The sequence below is a fragment of the Vanellus vanellus genome (genome assembly GCF_965231255.1).
Source record: "Vanellus vanellus genome assembly, chromosome: 19".
Taxonomy (NCBI): domain Eukaryota; kingdom Metazoa; phylum Chordata; class Aves; order Charadriiformes; family Charadriidae; genus Vanellus; species Vanellus vanellus.
The window spans coordinates 6,845,945-6,864,938 of NC_138924.1; the positions used below are offsets into that span (position 1 = coordinate 6,845,945).

Consider the following 18,994-nt stretch of genomic DNA (forward strand, 5'->3'; position numbering starts at 1 on the left):
AGCATCGTTACAAGGAAAATATCAAAACCTCCTCAATGGGGGAGGAGGGAAAGAAAATCCAGAACAGAAGACCATTTAATACTGAACTCATTTAAATGAAAAATATTACATGAATCTGCTTTGTCCAGAAGAAAAAGAATATTTTTCCTTGCCCTACTTTTGCAGTTCAAAGCCCTACCACGTATGTTATTACTGACGTATTTCCATTCTAAAATACTGTTGTTCCTGTGCATTAAATGTGACCAAAGTTTCTTGGAGAAAGGTTACCACGCACAAATTAATTCTCCCCACCCGAACCAATGTATTCATTCTCAAATTAACAGAGGCCACATAGAACACTTCACTGCCAGGATTTATTTTAGTGGTACATGAAAAGAAAACACATGAGTATAAAAAACATTTCCAGTGATTATAACATCCAATTAAAGGTGTTTTAAGAAAGATAAATTTCATCAGAAATTGCATCATTACAGGTCATGGAATAGTTTGAAAAGCTACCATAGGTAACAGTAGTAAACAAAAGTGCTACTGTGTGCATAATACTTAAGAAAGAAGTATACAGTTCTGTGCAGCATCCTACTAACACACAAGCAGATTCAATCACAGCTGCCGTGGGCATTTTCAGTGAAGTCCTGTGGTTCAAAGGATTAGTTTACAAAATGCGGCTTCTATGTCCAGTGATTGAGAGGGTTATCAGCTCGCATACAACATTAAGGATCTTGAGTTTCTTGCCCATGTAAAGCGGCTGTATGGCTCCCCCTCTGAGCTGCTCATGAACAGCAGATACACCCTGATTAGAAGAAACTGGATCTTGGTCCACAATAAATTGCCAGCTGTGGTGTGGAATTCAAAGACCACAATTCTTTGAGCTCTCCACAGAATCCCCTCGCATGGAGTATAGTAATACAGTTACACAAGTAAAATAAAAAACAGAGTATAACTCAGGAACTGCAAAAGTTCTTTGCAATCCGGTGGGGATTTGTCTGATGCCCTAATTGCCATGAAAAGTCACATATCTGAAAGATTTAGTGCAAAACAAATTCTTGTAAGACTGGTACAAATGTGAAAACTGTTTCTAATATTGTTCCAAAGTATAATAGGAATGTACAAACTTTAAACCTCAAGGCAGTTTTAATCCATGCAATGAACACAGTATCCTCTGAACCTGCCCTCACTACTTAAAACTGGAAAGAGTTCCAACACCAAGTATTAAGCTGAGATACGAGTACCTAAAATTTACAGGGGCTAAGTGTTCTCAAACCAACTATCTAATCAGTGAACCTATGTTATAGTTTCCACAGTATACAAAGACACCCAGAACACAGATTTTATACAGTGAGTGATATGAGCAAGTAATTGCACAACAAATGTCAATATCAAGGTGTTCACCTTCTATCTCAAAAGAATCTTGAAAAATAGCAAGGCTTTGAGGGAAAAAAAAAAAAAAAAAAAAAAGGAATCCATTCAGTTCTGAAGCAATATTCCAGCATAAACACACCAACATCCTTTGCTTTGCTCTTCCACTTGAACTAAATTTTCTCTTTTCCATCCATAACCCACATGACAGTGATTAGTAACTAACTTTACTTACCATACATAGTAGGTAGCTCAAAGCTGTGTATCTAGAACGTGGGAGACTCACAAGTGCTCTTTTCCAGCACTGCAGTCTGAGATGTTGGTGCCTCTTCCAATCCTTTCCAAATATCTCCATTTCCTCATCAAGAAACAAAACCATTGCTGAAGCTAACTACCTTTCAGATTTTCAAAGGTACATATCTTTCTTATTCCACCTCCACCCTCAAGTGCACAGGATACATTAAGATCTAAGCACCTCTAGAAAAACAGAAATTTTGCAGACTGATTGCTCTAAATTGAAGAGTTTTACAATTTTGGTAGCACGGATTATGCCGTAAGAAAAGAACTTGTTCCACTGAAATTCCCCATTTTTAATTCCCATCATCTCTGTCATAAGTGTAGCAATTATGTGGCAGGATGATACCAGGGCAGTACTTAAAGATGGCTTTAGCTTTCTAAATTCGACATGACAAGAGAAAACAAATCGGGGTTAGTACCATGATCATGAGCTCACTGCCAACAAGTGCTTTCTGAACTATGGTCTGCTCACCTATGCTAAAGCATTTCTCAACTTAAACAATTTCTTTCAGAAATTGTGGGATCCTGGTTAACTCTGAGCCAGGGACTAGTGGTTTTACTTCTTTAAATCAGAGGGAGAAACACAATAGGCAAATTGCTAAATTGTTTTATAAAAAAAAATTAAAAATCAGGAAAAGTGTGTTTTGATAAATGTATCTCAATCTGGAAAAATTAGAAATGGAAAAACCTACAAACAGTTATCAGTAAGGCATGAAGACAAGGGATCTACTACCAAAGGAGAATTTACACACTCCAAAGATTTTGTTTTCATGTGACTTGTTGCCACATGTGTTTCCCAAAAGGTAATCAGCTTACATTTGAAAGTCAAATAAAATTTTAAAACAAGCTAACTAGCTGTACCTAATAAATAATTTTTTAAATAACTTCATTTAAACTAAAAATTTGGAAATCAATGATTAAGTGATTACAGCATAGCAAATACCGTATCATAAATAAAATATCCTCTACAAAAAAGGAGCAAGCCTAAAAAAATCTATTACAGATTGCAACTTAACTTACTTAGGTTAAATCATTGTATTAGAAACGTCTATCACCTTAAAACATACAGCATTCATTAGGTGCTATTTTTACAGTTCTCATCCAGTGCAAGAGCGTTACTCTCCCTGTAACAATAAAAATATCTGTTTCCACAATAAATTATCTTCTGTGAGCTTACAAAGTTTCTGAACAATCCTACCTGTCTTACTTGCACTGTCTTACTCCATCTTCTAAGAGTAAAAGCTTACAATCGCTAAAACATAAAGAATCATCTGACACCTGAATCAGGATCACTAAATGCCCTTTCTGCCTTCAGAACTCATTATGCGATTCCAGATTGTCAGGTTTCTGCATCCAACTGTTCTCTTCCTGTGTCAGATCCTTTTCAATTAATGTTCTGTTAGGCTGAATCTAGAAGAAAGACAGTTAACACATTCAGAAACACTGTGTTGCTCTATACTACCAATACACCATTATATAAAGATGACTTACATACTTGCTATAAACTGAGAAAATTAAAAGTGATGCATCTATGCATCAATTATGAAATTTTAAAAAAAGAATCTAGTAAAAAACCACTAAACTGATACCAAAATATTAAGCATCATGCAAAAAGAAAGGCATATGGTGTGTTGTATCCACATACAACTGACAATCATCCTGCAGAGTTTGTAGTAGATCTTGCTCAGAGACAACTGAAATACCGGACTCCACAGTGTTTCTCACCAATATAGAAAGAAAAATATGAACAGTATCACTGACATACACCAGCCAGCCCAATAACTTTCACTACTGTATCCCCTAAGGTAATGGAGTTTCACAGCCTTCTAAAAGCCTTCATCCAACAACAATGCAGGACTTCCATTTTAACCACTCCACAACACATTAGCAAAGCCATGACAGCATGGAAAATTAGAACAAATAAAAAGATTTTGGCAAAAAATGCTTGTGTAGAAAAAGCAATGCTCGGTCACTTCATGTAGTCTGTGCAGGCTAAGTCATCCTTTCAAAAATTAAATGAAGCCTGTCAGAAAAATAACTTGAGTTCCAGCCACTCTTTCCCAAATTCAAATAACTAAATAACAGGAAGCATTTCTGTGCAAATCTACCACAGAATGGAACACAAAGTGAACAAAATTGTTCACTTACAATCTGTCAGAAACTCAGCAGTATTTATTAAGTCGATTTGACTTCTCATCTTTACAGAAACTAGGGACCTAACTGACAGAGCCTAAACTTCCAAAAATGAAAGCTGAGAAAAGAAACCTGTCTTATTTCATTACAGCAATGTGTTGCCATAATAGCTACTCAGAGTATTTTAGCATATCAGCAAATTCTTTTATGGGATGCTAGCCAGCACATATCCTTTTTGCAGTTACTTCTGCTGCCACCTCCCCCTGGATTAACACAGCTGCACACACCTATGTTCAGATGCACATGAAAGCGAAAGAAATAAAAATCACATCAACTTTAATCAAAGTTTCCAAATATATTACCTGAAAAGGCGGGCTGATACCAACTATTGACTGCAAATTATTGCTATAATAACAAAGCAAAAATTCTCCTCCCATATCAGGTATTTCTGCAGCACTCATGTAAACCTGTCAACAAGAATAAGAACAGGAAATGGGCAATTTCCACAGAGAAAGAAGTGTACAAAAAAGCAGTCTGTGCCATTCAGGACACCATAAAAATCAGTATTTACTATTTATAGGCAGTTTTTTAAACATAAGCTAAAAAGGATGAGGACAGACATCGCTCACAAAACCATCTGAAAACTAAGTCAGGGAGGAAAAGCGAATATCCCTCACTGTGTTGGTAAGCTGACTTGGTTGAGCAAGGAGCCAGAAGAAACCCAGAGCTGCTGTAATGGAAGGGGCAAGGCCACACCAGAAGCAAGGAGGGAGATGAACTGCCTCCTGGTGGCAATAAGCTGCTACGTGAAACAGCAAAACAAACCCACCACCTCGGTTTTGTATTATCCTAAAGACCCACCGTTCCTAAACTGCACCCTGCAGTACCTTCTAAAACAACGTTCATAGTGCTTAGATTTCTAAGCTTAGTGATAGGAAACCATGGTATTCGAAATTTTGAGATTCAGAATATTGAGACAATACAATTTGGGCTCTTGTTGTAAACTTGATGCTAAGTTACAAAAACTCTAACAAGAAATAACTGCATTCCATTGCTGTCTGGGAAATCTCATCCATCCTTGCACTCACTGTGTCTCCAAAATTAAATATGAATTTCTGTTTGTTCAGATAAATACCTCTGGAAACAGACCATTTGTATTCAAAGTAAGTTTTGTTTGTTTGTTTTAAATCACCTTATGTAATCACTACTAGAAAGCTATGTAACAGACAGCAGTTTTCAAAGAGGGACCAAAACACTCAATAGCCAAAATGAAGAAAAGCCTAAGAAACCCTAATCTGTAGCTGTATTAGATACCTGGAACTAACTATGTTAGTAACATTAGGTACTTAAAACTGTAATGAAAATCACACAATAAATATTTAGGATACATTGAGCAATTTTGACATTCAGATGGAAAAATGGCCAGTTAGTTATTTCAGTGGCAGAAATGGACCAAAATATAAAATGACAGTAGTTTTTAATACAATGAAAAGTCACTACAGGAATAAATTGCTTTTTCATCAATTCCCTCAAGCAATATGATCACACCTGAGAAGGGATGCTAGACTACCTGAAAATTAGTAAGAATTGGGAAGAGGGATTTTAATCAGTAACATCACTTCCAATTAGCTTTGACTGGGAAAGAGGATACAGAACCAGTAAGAGCAAAGGGATACAGAACAAATAGATCTTGAATACTACTCTATGGGAAAGTACATTAGAAAGCAATACACTTACTTGTTTACTGTCTTTGTTAGAAGAAATTTCATCATCTTCTACCCAAGCATAAGTAACATAGTCATTCACATGCCTGAAAGCCACCTGCAAAGGAAGATGCAAACCATCAGCCTTCTGAAGGAAACAAAAAACCTACTACATAGGAAACTCAAAGTTGTGAGAGATGTTTACCACTTCACTGAAGTAATTAAAACACTTCATTTTTAGGATCAAAACATTTTGGGGGCATGCACAAATCTTTTGTTTCTGAGAGGGTGCAAGTGCTATGTTCTCTCCCCCTTCCACTGACTTTCTTTTCATTTTTGTTCTTTCTTTGCTGTATAAATCTTTTGAACTGCAGGCATTAGGGAAGCCTTTTCACAGCTGCTGCACCATTTTACTTAAATAAATCACCACATTATCTTAACAGATAATTTACAGGGTGCGAAAAAGCTCCCATGCTATGCAACTAAACTGTTGGCATACAGAAACTAACAGCAATCAAGGACACACGACTGTTTCAGAGAATTTTGCACTAGCAAGGATCACAATGTCCTGTAACAAACAACTATCAACTACCTCCTCCAGTGATATTTAACATCTTCATTAAAGAGCCACGATGCAGTAACGTTACCTTGAAGAGTCCAATCCAGTCCCAAGCACTGCTTGGGAATTCAGACACTGCAGAATAGCTGATTAGAACATCATGTTCTGCGCTCCACTCACCCTCAGGATTCAGCGTGACCAAGGGATCTGACAGAAGAGGCTTCAACTAGACAAAAGAACAGAATTTAAAGTCAGTCAAGTCTGTCATTCTTTCAGTTATTCTTTTCAAGTTACTCTCTTCCACACCTGCTGTGGGTCTCTTAACTGAAAGGAAATAACCTGAAAGCAATTTGCTGCCTTCGTTATAATCAGAATGAAACACAGATTGTGACTTACAAAGTTTAGAAAACCAGCTTCTGCAAGGCAAGACTTAGTAAAACAAACTTTTTCTTAACAACGTAACTGGGACAGCACCTCAAGTCCAAAAGTTCCTGTAACAGGTTTGTGATCACTGATGCCATAGCTCATATGACTGATATAGTTATTCAAAGTAACAGAAATTGTCTGTTCTTCTTCAGGGAATTCGCCTTCTTTTGATGCATGCTGGCAGAGATTTTTTACTCTCCAAAGAATTCTATCGGTCCACGCTGGCTTTCTTTTCTTCTCACTGCAAAAGTGTAAGATAAAAGCGAAATGAGAAGAACAGTCGCCAAAAGCTAAGAATACTGTGCAGAATCTACTCAAAGTTGAAAGACTGCCAGTTACATATTAATAAAAGAAGGTAATCACATCCAAGCTTCATTTTACAGCTCTGTTCAATATGCTTTACAACCAAGGTTTCCTTAATTTGAACTCAGCTCCATTTACCACAGATAAGTTTCATAGGTTTCTGAAAGAGGAGTAAAATGAAGGGGAGAAGGACGTTTCAATGGGTTAGTTGGCTTCATAAAGGAAATGATACTTTCTCCTAAAACACTCCATAAAAGCATGCAAGAACACTAAGATAATACAGCAATTGCCCCAAGCTTCAAATATATAGTTATTCTGAGAAAAGGGGCATAAGCTTAAGGAAGATGTAGGAAGAGTCTGAATGATGTTTGAAGTTACTCAAAACATTTGTGAAGAAATTTCTTTTAACAATAAAAAACGGACAAACTTAGGTAGCTTATACTAATCACAGGTGACATGGCAATGCTTTATTTAAAGTTCCTCTAATTTGTACTAGCCTGCATTTCAAGTTTGCGAGCTATTACTCGCTCATAACAAAAGGCGTTAAAAATTCCATAATCAATTGTGCCTGCAACCTGCAACTGTGCTATACATCAAACTGTAATCAAATTCAGAGTTTCCTTTTATACCATATCAATAACAACAGAAGACATGAGCCTTTCGTGGTTCTCTCTGTAGTGGGAGGAAGACTTAACAGCAACTCTCTGTATGGATGTATCACTTCAAATTGAAATGGAGAAAAGATCATACCCTATGGAAGAGGAATTAGAATGGACTGCATTGAATTATAAAAGTTAATGAGCAGGATGCATAAGGAAAACTGTCAGTTTAATAACTTTGAATATCAAAATCATCATAAACTGGAAATGCCATTTACTCTTCTTTTACCCCTTCCCATATGCAAGTCTGACTCGCCTTTAGTAAAGTGGAAAGATTTTAAATGACTAAGGGGCCATATCCCACTTATTCCAGTAATTATATAAACCGACAGAAATCTTTATGAGCTGCCATATGTCTGCTCTGCTGTGCAATAAAATACCAAAAGAACAGCTTAAGTTAATACTCTGTTTTACAGAAAACGGCATATTAGATGGGAAAGAAAACCTCAAAATCCACACTGAAAAAGTATCAAACATAACAAAATACTGTGTGCTTCATATAAAGGGTGCTTGCCTTGTGGTTCACTGATCACTCCCCATCCAACCAAAATATCTGTGCTAGCTTTAACAACAGGAGAATGCACACAGCATGCATAAGCATACTTTTTGTTCTTTAAATGAGTCAATACAGACTATCAGGCTATGAATCATTCTTAGAATGTCCAGGTTTGGATTGCTGTAAGTATTTTTTGTTAACTGGATTTACTGCTGGTCCCATTGTACCTCTTCACAATCAATTAGGGAGCAAAATGTCTTTGCATCTAAATTAGTAAACTTCCAATATTAAGTGCAACAGCAGAGTAGATAACACTACAGCCTTCAGACAGGTTCAGAAAATCCCTGAAGAAAATCAGCTGTCATCTGATTTTCAAATATTTCACAAAAATCAAATCAAAAGCTCGGGAAGGAGCATTGTTTTGATTCTGAAATATTTACAAATCTATGAAATCCAGAAGGTTCTTCTTACTTAAACCAAAACAGGGACTTCTGCTCTCTGGAAGTAAAGAAAAAGATCAGTACAAAACCCCTGTTTGGATAGGAACTCATCCTTCTGTTGAAACATAAGACTAATACTTAACAACAAACTTTAGTGTCACAGAAAAACTTTGGAAACTTAAGCTACTGCCTTTTTAACTTAAAATAATTTATAAAGACACATTTCCATTTATTTTCAAATACTAGCAGTATCAAAGGAAATGCTTAAACAGAGAAGGAAAACAAAAATTGCAGACAATTACTCTTTTCCTTTTGCTCATTTCTGACAACCAATGGGCATTTTTATTATTAAAGAACAAAAAAAGAAGTGGCTTAAACAGGCGCTGGTTTATTCTGGCTCAGGGTTCTTCAGCCAGAAATATTCATTTATTCAGATTCGACCACGGAATGAGCTTAACAGAATAAATAGCTCAATAGCCCCAGTTAACCAGTACATTCAGGAAATTCAGGTTTGCTTACTAAAGTGACATTTAGTCAAGTACCACATTCATTATAATATTCCATGCCTAAACTCATCTTATTATGCTTTTACCTTGTATCATATACATCCGAATAAAGGTCAAACTTGTAGGTGGGTTTAAACTGCAGAGGACCCTCTATGAATTCCTGAAGAAATGCTTCCTTCTTTTTTGCCATATTTAACTGCAGGAATAAAAAGTAAATTTTAAAGATTATATTTAAAAATCAGAGCTTAAAGGGCAATTGGGAAAGGAGCTGAGAAAGCATCTGCCAAGAAGAATTCAACATCTCAGTCAGTACAACATATTTGGAAAGGTAAGTTCACAAGTGCCTCTTTGTTGCTGCCAGAACTCTTGAAAAGATCTGTTTAAAAGTTTTGTAGCTCTACTCAAAACAAATTCCAGAATAAGCTTCTCTTAAAAATAATTCTTGGGAGAAGAAAAAAGGAGGAGAAATTAAGGTGAACAATTCACAAGGCATGAAGTTCAAAGAAAGCTTCAGTCAAACACAAGCATTGTAAATGAGTAAGAAACTAAACAAAAGCAGAAAAAGTTTCCAATTAATTTGGGCCTATGACTGAGAAGTGAAAGAGGAAACAGCTAGATCTGTTCCACCTCATGACTACTCTGAATTTGTGTTCTTTAATAGAAATTAGAAACCGAAGAGGTAATATTAACTACCATGTTGTGTTTGTATGCATTAAAAACAAAACAAAACAAACAAACCCCCCAGACTAAGACAACATACCTGGTCCTTTTCCCACAGCAGATTGTAACGTTTGTTATTTATTGATTCTCGGACAAAATGTATACCATAGTCAGCTATTCGGAAGTTTAGATCTCCAAACCAGAAGAGAACACTTAAAAAAAAAAAAAAAAAAAAAAGCAAAGAAAAAAAAAACCAAGGAAGATTTAAAGGAATCCATTAACATGAAGGAAGAATTCAATAGAATATAAGCCATTACGCTAATTAGGTGCTCTAATCACTTATATTACTTAATCTAAACATCTTAAACACAAACATTAGGTAGTTATAGATAAGCTTACACAGGGATAACCTGCTGCTAAACAAAAAAATTAAAGGAATTGAAACAGTAAATTAAGTCCCTTGCATTCTTGCTGCTTGCTCATTACTGCCTGGGTATTAACTTCTCCCGACTCTCCTAATGACTTACATCTCTATTAGAGACAAATTTAGAATTAAATCTTAACAGTAGGTAAAATAATTCACAAAATTCATGACCTATACACCAACTGGTTATGTTAATCCACTCAGAGCTCTGGTTTAGTGCCTTGGGAAAGCAGGGACACATACTGGGTGTTCTATACTTATTAGGAAAGAAAGTTATTATTATGAAGTACCGGAGACTATTATCAGCAATGTTTTAAACAACAGGAAAGCTGTTTTTTTCAAGCAAATTAACTTCTCTCTGAAAATCTTTACTTTCAACATTTTGTTCAGGAGCGGATACCCCAAACTTGACCTTACAGAAACAAAACTTTTATTTTAATGTCATTTGTAATTTCCTCTTAGAAGATGACAGTAGGTGATTTGGTACACGCCCATGCACAGAAAACGGTATTTCAATTTAATGTGTTTCAAACACTTATAATAAGGTAGGAAAAGTAATGATTTTGAAACTCATGTGACACAAATTTTTACCTAATGTTAATGAACTCATTAACAATTAAAGTGATAACACATATCTATTCTGGATTTATCTGTCCTATCAGTTTTATGTATAAAAAATTAAAAAAAAAAAAAAAAAAAAAATCAAACTACAATGTTTTTCTCAACCCTGTTTTAAATGGTTCTACTACCATCTTTAGGCTCCAGCACATGAAAACAATAGAACACAGAAACAGTTTCCTGCAGAATTAAGGAACAGGAGGTCAATTCCCAAATCAGGTTTGTTTTGGTTTGGGTTTTTTCGGCAAGACACCTGAGCGGAGTGCAATTCATATAGCTTCTGAAATTATCAATCAAGGATTTAAAGGCTGAGAAGCCTTCAGCCAGATACTAAAATTTCAACAGAAATAAAACCAGCCCCAAAGCCCCCTGGGGGCCCCAACATTAGAGGGACATGGACTTGCTGGAGTGAGTCCAGAGGAGGCCATGAAGATGATCAGGGGGCTGGAGCTCCTCTGCTGTGAGGACAGGCTAAGAGAGTTGGGGTTGTTCAACCTGGAGAATAGAAGGCTCCAAGGAGACATTATAGTGCCTTTCAGTACCTAAAGGGGCTACAGGAAAGCTGGGGAGGGACTCTTGATCAGGGAGTGGAGCAATAGGACAAGGGGGAATGTTTTTAAACTGAAAGAGTATAGATTTAGGTTAGATATCAGAAATAAATTCTTTACTGTGAGGGTGGTGAGGCACTGGCCCAGGTTGCCCAGAGAAGCTGTGGCTGCCCCATCCCTGGAGGTGTTCAAGACCAGGTTGGACGGGGCTTGGAGCAACCTGGGCTGGTGGGAGGTGTCCCTGCCCAGGGCAGGGGGCTGGAACTAGGTGATCTTTAAGGTCCCTTCCAACTCAAACTATTCTACGATTCTATGAAAACATAACACAAATGTCCTCAAAAAATGGAAGAAGATAAACATTTAATAGCAATCTAAAGGATTTTTTGGTATAAACAGGCTTTGGCTCCTAAAGTTCTCCAGCACATGACATGTGCAGTACATACACTAACAAATGTAATGTAATTTGAAACTGGAAGAGAACAGCCTTGCAAAATAGACCTCCATCTTTCAGGTTATCTTTTCCTCCCACGATTCAGGGTCAAGGCTGAAAAACACATTTAAAATAAAAATGATAGATGAAAACTCCAAAAGCAAAACTCTCAGTGCGTGAGCATATAACAGATAAAAACAATCTAGACAGACCAGGATCTGAATAACTCACTCATGATCCAGGGTACTTGGAACATTCTCTCCTTCAAACTGCATTTCCAGAATTTTCTCAAAATCATCCAATCGCTGCTCTGTATTCTCCATGTGAGCCGGCAAGTGGCAGTTCATGAAACAAATTGTATGACCATAGAGGGACATGCGAACGGTGACTCCGCCTTTGTTCCCCTGGTATGGAAGATGAACAATGTTCTGTGAAACTATAGTTAACACCTGTAAACGTAACTATTAACACCACCTATAAATTTTTAAAACTTGCTATTTAGATTTAAATGAACAATTTCATCCTACGTAAGATTTTGTATATCAGCTAATAAACTGGTAAAATTATTTTGTGTCCTGTGCACCTGTATACAAGGTTCAAACAAGCAAGCCTCACTGCTTGTCAGTTTATTCATTTTTAAGTAAACCATATATCCTCTCTCCCACCATGAAACCATTTAGAGGCACACACCACCATAAGCATAAGTAACCGAGGCAATCAAGTCTCGGACACTTCCTCACCCAGTATCCATACAAGCCTGTGCGTGTGTAGTGGGTATGAATGTCCCGTATGAAGGGAAGGTGGACATGCTTCACAAAGATCAGAAGTAGTAATCCCTGCATGCGGACGGAGGAGAGCTGGAAGAGATGTGAAAGAGGGCGTGGTCATTTCCAGGGAGGTATTAGGAATTTCTTGGGTCTACTTCATAAGAGCTTTTAAGTGAAGAATGCCATAGCAGAAGTCAAGCCTGGCTTCAATACTGTGACACAGTAAATGTAAACAAATTTTAGTGCTGTAAAGAATATGTTCTTACAGCAGACTTGCTTATAAACAATTTTGATGAATCTCTCAACTCATTAACATTAGTTGTAACATCACATTACAAATATGGAGTTGACCTCAAAACATGTGTACTTGCCCAAACATCTTTAAAGACCTTTCTTCTGCCTCACCAGCTCCTTGTTTCTACCTTTAACCATCCTGTTCATGAAGAACCAAATCCTTGATTTCTCACCTATAATCTTAATAGTGCACACCTACAAGTCCTCCAACAGAGCAAGTTTTTCAAACTCAAACATCCTTCAGCATATAACTAATCATTCTAAATGCCATTAAAATGCCTAAAAAGCAGAGCAGTTATTCCTAGGCATTTGCAAAATCAATAAACTGCAAACAGCAGTAATTCTTGCCCGTGATGCCTGTAAAAACTGATTTACCAAACACTTCCAAAGCAAAGATGCTTAGGGAGCACATAAGACACTGTTTAAGCTTTAGGATACTGGGGTTTTTTTTTGTGGTTTTGGTTGTTTTTCTTTTGTGTGTGTGGAAATAGTCTAACAAAGATGTGCTTCATTAAAAATTTATGAACTTTACAATGTTCCTGGCATGAGAGACAAAATATTTTTTAAGTATTTGTTTTAAAGATAATGATTCAATTTAAAATACAGACATTGAAGTATATTAATTGTAGTTCAATTTTATGCTGGATGAACTCAGAGAAAGACCACACTACAGTAAAACATGGTATTAAGAAAAACACTGACTATACAACTGCAGAAGTACACAAACTCAGCACAAAATTTAAAACAGAATTTCTCCTTTCTTTGCCTCCACATCTACACAATTAAATTATTTCTGCATATATGTTAAAGATTTCATTGTTCTTGAACCCAACAAAATATTAAGCAGTGTATTGAAATGATGGATCTCAATTACTAGTTCATGCATAAATATTTGTATCTGATCAGACGTTTGGTGTAACCAGCATTCTCCTTTCCATAATTATGTTATTCATGAGATACTGAGATCTTTCAGTCTCTTTATTATTTGCTACATTTCATTCTGCTGTGGGCCAGTCCCCAGACATTTCCCAAGATCCACATGAAACCTCTTCTCTCTGTAGTTCTTGAACATCAAAACACAATGGATCCGTCCTCTGCTGGAACTAGCACTATGTGCCAAATCACAAAAATATGTAGTGCCAAATCAAGCACAGACCTTCACAGAGGGGGTGTGACTCTGTTTATGGTGAAAGAATTGACTGACTCCAACCAAACACTCTGAAAATGGACCCTGTTATTGAGGGACAGAATGCCCCAAGGATAACTACTACCCCTCTACACTCAACGTTGTCACAGGTCAGCACAGAAGGGGTAACTGTTCCTGTCCTCCTCAGCCAACGTCCCAGATAAGCCCTAGAATAAGTTCTCCTCACTGCTTGTTTTGATTTTGACCTGGCCTGACAGTCCCCTCTTACTATTAGAGCTAATCAAGTCCTGCTGAAAACCATTAGGTGGCAGCATCCATTCATTACTGTGTCCAAAGTGCCACATTTATAAATTAGAATTCAAAATCAACCACGCATACCACTAGGAATTCTTTTTAACTGTCTGTATACAGGGCCTGAATGTCAGCTCACAGCCAGATTTTGAATGTTTATCAGCAATGACTTGAACGAGAATGAACGTTTTTTTTTCCTTTTTATAATTCCCAATGAGTCCTTTGTTTTGTTAAATTACAGTTAAAAGAATGGCATAATTACGAGTGTCTGATTAGCATGCAGATAATACAATAATCTCAGCAAAATCACCCTGAAATAATGTTTGATTCAGAAAACCAATAAAACATTCAAAAGGCTTTATCAGAGAAATTCAGGATATCCTCCTATGTTTATTGTTTGCATTATTAAAATAGCTAATAGTTTAGCTGGTCTTATGCCCAGAGACTACCAAAAATCTTGTAGTTTAAAAAAACATACAATGTTCTAGGTCTTCAATCAAAAACAAAGTCCTCAGAAAAATATATATAGCCAGTAAAATTCTGTTTTACATATATGCAATTTATTTTCACCTGCAAACAAGTTGGAAAAAAAAAAAAAGGAAACCTTACCAATCTTAACGAAAATCACTGCCATTGCTTGGGATATTTATAGTGAAAGCAGGTACTTAAGTAGACTACATTAGAAGCATCACAATACAGTTCCCCAATATTGCACAGAGCAAAAAAATTTTCTATAAACAAGAGAGAGATAGAGATATTGTGGCCACAAGAAATACACTGTTGAGTGTAAGTTTACATTACATTTAATTTTAAATAACTTTCATTACTCTCAATACTTGAGAATGTATTCTTATTACAACAGGAGTATTTTTCTATTCATTACATGGTTCTGCAGCACTTACACAGGCCATTGCCAGTATATCTGAACAACTTCTTGCTGTTTGTCATCTATGCTGCAGAAGTATCAAAACTGCCCAACTGTTCCAAATGAGAAATGAAAAACCATATGTCCAATTTTTACTTAAGGACATTATTATTAATATAGAAAAATTAAAATTGCCTTTATCAACAAACCAGGAAAACACAAGTGCGATGAAGAATCACTTCTAACGTATGTGTACCTATGGAAGTGACTGACACCTGCAAAAAACACCATCAACTTATCTTTTATGGAGAGTTTGAGGGGAAAAAAAAGTCTGAATGGAGCTGGGAAAGACATTTTCCCTCACTGCTGTCACACTTAAGAGATGTAAACAATTACCTTCATATATCCCAATGGAGACAACACAGTCATGAAAAAAATGCTCCATGGATCATCAAACGCCAAGTCAGACAGAAAATTTGTGATTCTTGAGTTCACCTCCTGTAAGCTGAACACATCAAGATTACTCACACTGTATCATTTGGTTTTGACAGAATTCATACAACTTTTTCAGAAGACAGACCACAACATCCTAACAGACCTCTCTCAGCGTAAGTCAGAAATTTCTTGCTGTTCAGTTTCTCATTTACAACCAGTTTAACCCATCAACAGGTCTAACACATCTAACACTGAGAAAAGCAACGTTAAAGGAGCTCATATACCTGAAGACAGAGTTTAAGGCAATGCTAGACTCCGGATATGTTATGACAAATAACCTGACTACCAGGACCTTAAAATTTCAAGAAAATTTGGAAAACATGATGGCAGATTGTGCCTAATAAGCCTGCACTAATTTCTCTAAAACATGATGAATTTTGGATAACTTTAATATCAAAATGAATATGGTTCTATGTGACAACAAAGAAAACTGCAGCCAAAAATCCATGTGTTCAGAAAAAAAGATATTCTGTGTTTTGTCACAAATCAATAGCAGAAAGGAGCGAAGGTTCTCTTGCTATAAATTATCTCTGTTCTAAGCCACTAACTCTAGTCCACCTTCTGTTAGCAATAATGTTAAACCACCTCCTAGGCAGTGATTCATGTAGCACAGTCCTCCCGTAAAGGCAGTAAGCTGTTGAGACTCGGCAGTTTTGCAATAAACTTACAAAGCAAGTTCTCTAACATATACTTACCCTATAACATACATATCCATAGTCGGGCTCAGTGAATTGAGCTGAAGTAAACTAGTGACATCAGGAGGTGGAGAAGCTGTGCCCACATTCCAGGTAACTAAGTGTAGTCTACAAACAAACAAAAATCACACAAAACCAAGGATAAAATTTAAACAGGAACAGTTAACCAATCCTAAGAGCATCTAATTTCCCCACAGAACTTCTATCTACAGAAAACAAAGATCTTCTGTCAATTTTCAGAAATCAGAAATTTATTTATTAGCTAGCATTAAAATAACCCCAAACCAACAACACAAAATCAAGCAACTAGAGGGAACAAAACCTGAATTCTTGCAACTTATCCTTCAGCTTTTTCCCCCAGATAAGGAAAGCTTCATCTAGAGTGCGAGACACTTCTTCATGAATTTCATCATCTGAGCTGATGTCCTCTACACAAGCCATAAGCTGAGCTACTCGTTGCCGGAGCTGCAAGCGGCCACTGGACCCTGTGCTGCTGAAACTTGCAGAACGGCTGCGCAAGTTGTGCAGGCTTTCTAAATCGTTTAAGGAGAGTGCTGCTGAGTCTTGAAATGCATCTTCGCTACCGAAGGATGCCATTTGCTCAAAAGAATAGAATAACTCTGAAGGACTAGCCCATTAAAATCCTAAGTATAAAAGAAACAGATGGCTAACGGTCTTCCAGATCAAGTTTTCACTCATGTGAAATTCAGCATTGCTTCTAACGCAAAAGGACAAATGTAGATGCTGCAACACTGAAAAAACCTGTAGCATTACCACCACAGTGAAGGGGTTGTTACACAAGCTGCAATCACATCCTACCTCACACAGTGAATTGTTTCTTCATAATAGATTTAATGTGGTTAATTCTATAAGCTCAAGATTTAAAAGAATTTATTGTTGATTTGAATCAATCACGTGCCTCCGTCTGTAGGCTAGTAGAAATATAATCTCCAGCTCTCAAACATACAAGTACACAGTTCTGACCAAAACCAAGCAAATCAACTGCTTCTCTCAAGCACTGTCAGAAACGTTCACATGCCACAAGACTTGTCTGTTGGTTTTTATAAGATGGTAATTTCAGTACCAGAGTTTCTAAAACGGGATTCACTTTACCATTAGTCTTGTTACACATCGGATCAGACAGACTTAAAAAAAAAAAAAAAGCTGTTAATTTTTCATCCACCTTAGGGTCCTATAAGGATCCTATAAACACTGATCGTTAAATAGTGAATCCCACCAATATACCCATTATTAGGGCCATTTTTTATCCCCCAATCAACTGCCTGCTCAAGGCAACACACAATGTATATAGAAGAGCTGGAAAGTGACTTTGCATACCAGACTAATTCAATGACCCATAATTTCTCTCACCAATAGTTTCTCCTCGTACGACTGCACTGAAGTCAGCCAAAAACTATTCTAGAACATATTTTGGGTGCGGGGGGGTAGGTATGTATGCTACAGATCTAATTCTACCATCAGAGATGTATCACTTGGGAACTTCTTCCAGGTACTAATTTCATAAGACAATTATCTGATTAATCAAAACTGAAATAATATTGAAGTCATCGGTCATTAATGACAGAAATTAAATTCTTCAAAGTGCTCAGCATCCACACTACTGATAAAAACACAGGAAAGACTGCAGTGCGAGAAATTACACCGAAAGAAAAAATACTTGTAAAAATTTGAAGAACATCCTTAATAATTCAGTTTCATTGAAGGTTATTACTATGTCCATAGGAAAAACTTCATAGTGAAGAATGTATATGCATCTGCAAAGCAAGTAGCCTACAGCATTATGCAGTCCCAAAGGTCTATGGATGTTCCCAACTATTTCATAAGGCCATACAAGTACTGTCCACAATAAGGAGGGGAGACGAGAGCCATACCAATTTTCATCGGATGCCGCAAAGACAACCTTCACCAAAGGGAGAAGGATACTGCTCAAACTATTCTGGAGGCTTTCAGTACCACTAGAGCACAGCCTCAGGCTTTCCACAAACACATTCCTACATACAGACAAACTACTGAAGACTTTATTTAGTGTCACTGATTCCCGAAATGATTCAATAGCAGAGAATTTTTTAGGGTCACAGTGTTTATAATACTGTGTTAAGATAACTTTTAAGAACTCCAAGCAAATATTAGTGTTTGTTGTTTTGTTTTGGCTTTTTTTTTTATTATTATTATTTTTCCTGTTACAGACACCTACTCAACTACGCTTTAAGTAGATTTCTCTAGTGAACCAAGCCCACAGGGAGAGACACCGCAACTTATCACCACAGAAGACACAACGTGAAGGCACAACGTAAAAACACCGTAAAATCAGAAACCAAAGATTTATTCAAGCTCCTTTCTCCTCGCGGCAAGTGGGGAATTGGAGGCACCAGCTACATTAACAGCGAGCGCAGCAGATCTCGCCCTCATTAAACCTAAGTAGGTCCCTGGAAAGTCCTGAGGACCCAAACAATACTCAATAAGCCTCCCTGAACCGCCTCCAGTACCGACGCTTTCAAATCAGAAAATCAGCTTTTCTTCTCTATTCCATATGAATACATAACATCGCCAATTAGTATAACTCCCTGTTAATAAGCAGAAGCACAAGTTTCGCTAATTCTCAGCTCGTTACGCAACAACTTAGCTACTTTTCTCCCGTATGGGGAAGAGCCACCCCTCAGAACCGCGCCTCACCCCGCGCCGCCCCCGACCGCTCACCTCAGCTCCCTCACGGCACCGCGCTCCGCCGAGCCCGCAGGCTCCATCTCCCCACCGCCGCCACCAGGGTTCCAGTCAGGGATGGCGGAGGGGACAGCAAAGGGGATGACGAAGGGGACGGGACGGCCTGGCCCGGCGCGACCCGGGGCCTCCTCACTCCCCTC

At 37.3% G+C, this 18,994-nt stretch overlaps 1 protein-coding gene across 1 annotated transcript; it reads right to left on the minus strand.

The window, feature by feature from the left end:
* Window positions 1–263: 263 nt before the first annotated feature.
* On the minus strand, window positions 264–18,977 carry INPP5K (inositol polyphosphate-5-phosphatase K). Its single transcript, XM_082493008.1, has 12 exons — window positions 18,831–18,977; window positions 16,113–16,220; window positions 15,319–15,427; window positions 12,299–12,415; window positions 11,790–11,962; window positions 9,639–9,750; window positions 8,965–9,074; window positions 6,523–6,715; window positions 6,137–6,274; window positions 5,524–5,607; window positions 4,149–4,253; window positions 264–3,063 (listed from the first exon to the last, which is right to left on the minus strand). The coding sequence occupies exons 1-12, from the start codon at window positions 18,875–18,877 to the stop codon at window positions 2,965–2,967; spliced, it is 1,395 nt and encodes a 464-aa protein (XP_082349134.1). The 5' UTR covers window positions 18,878–18,977; the 3' UTR covers window positions 264–2,964.
* Window positions 18,978–18,994: the final 17 nt, after the last annotated feature.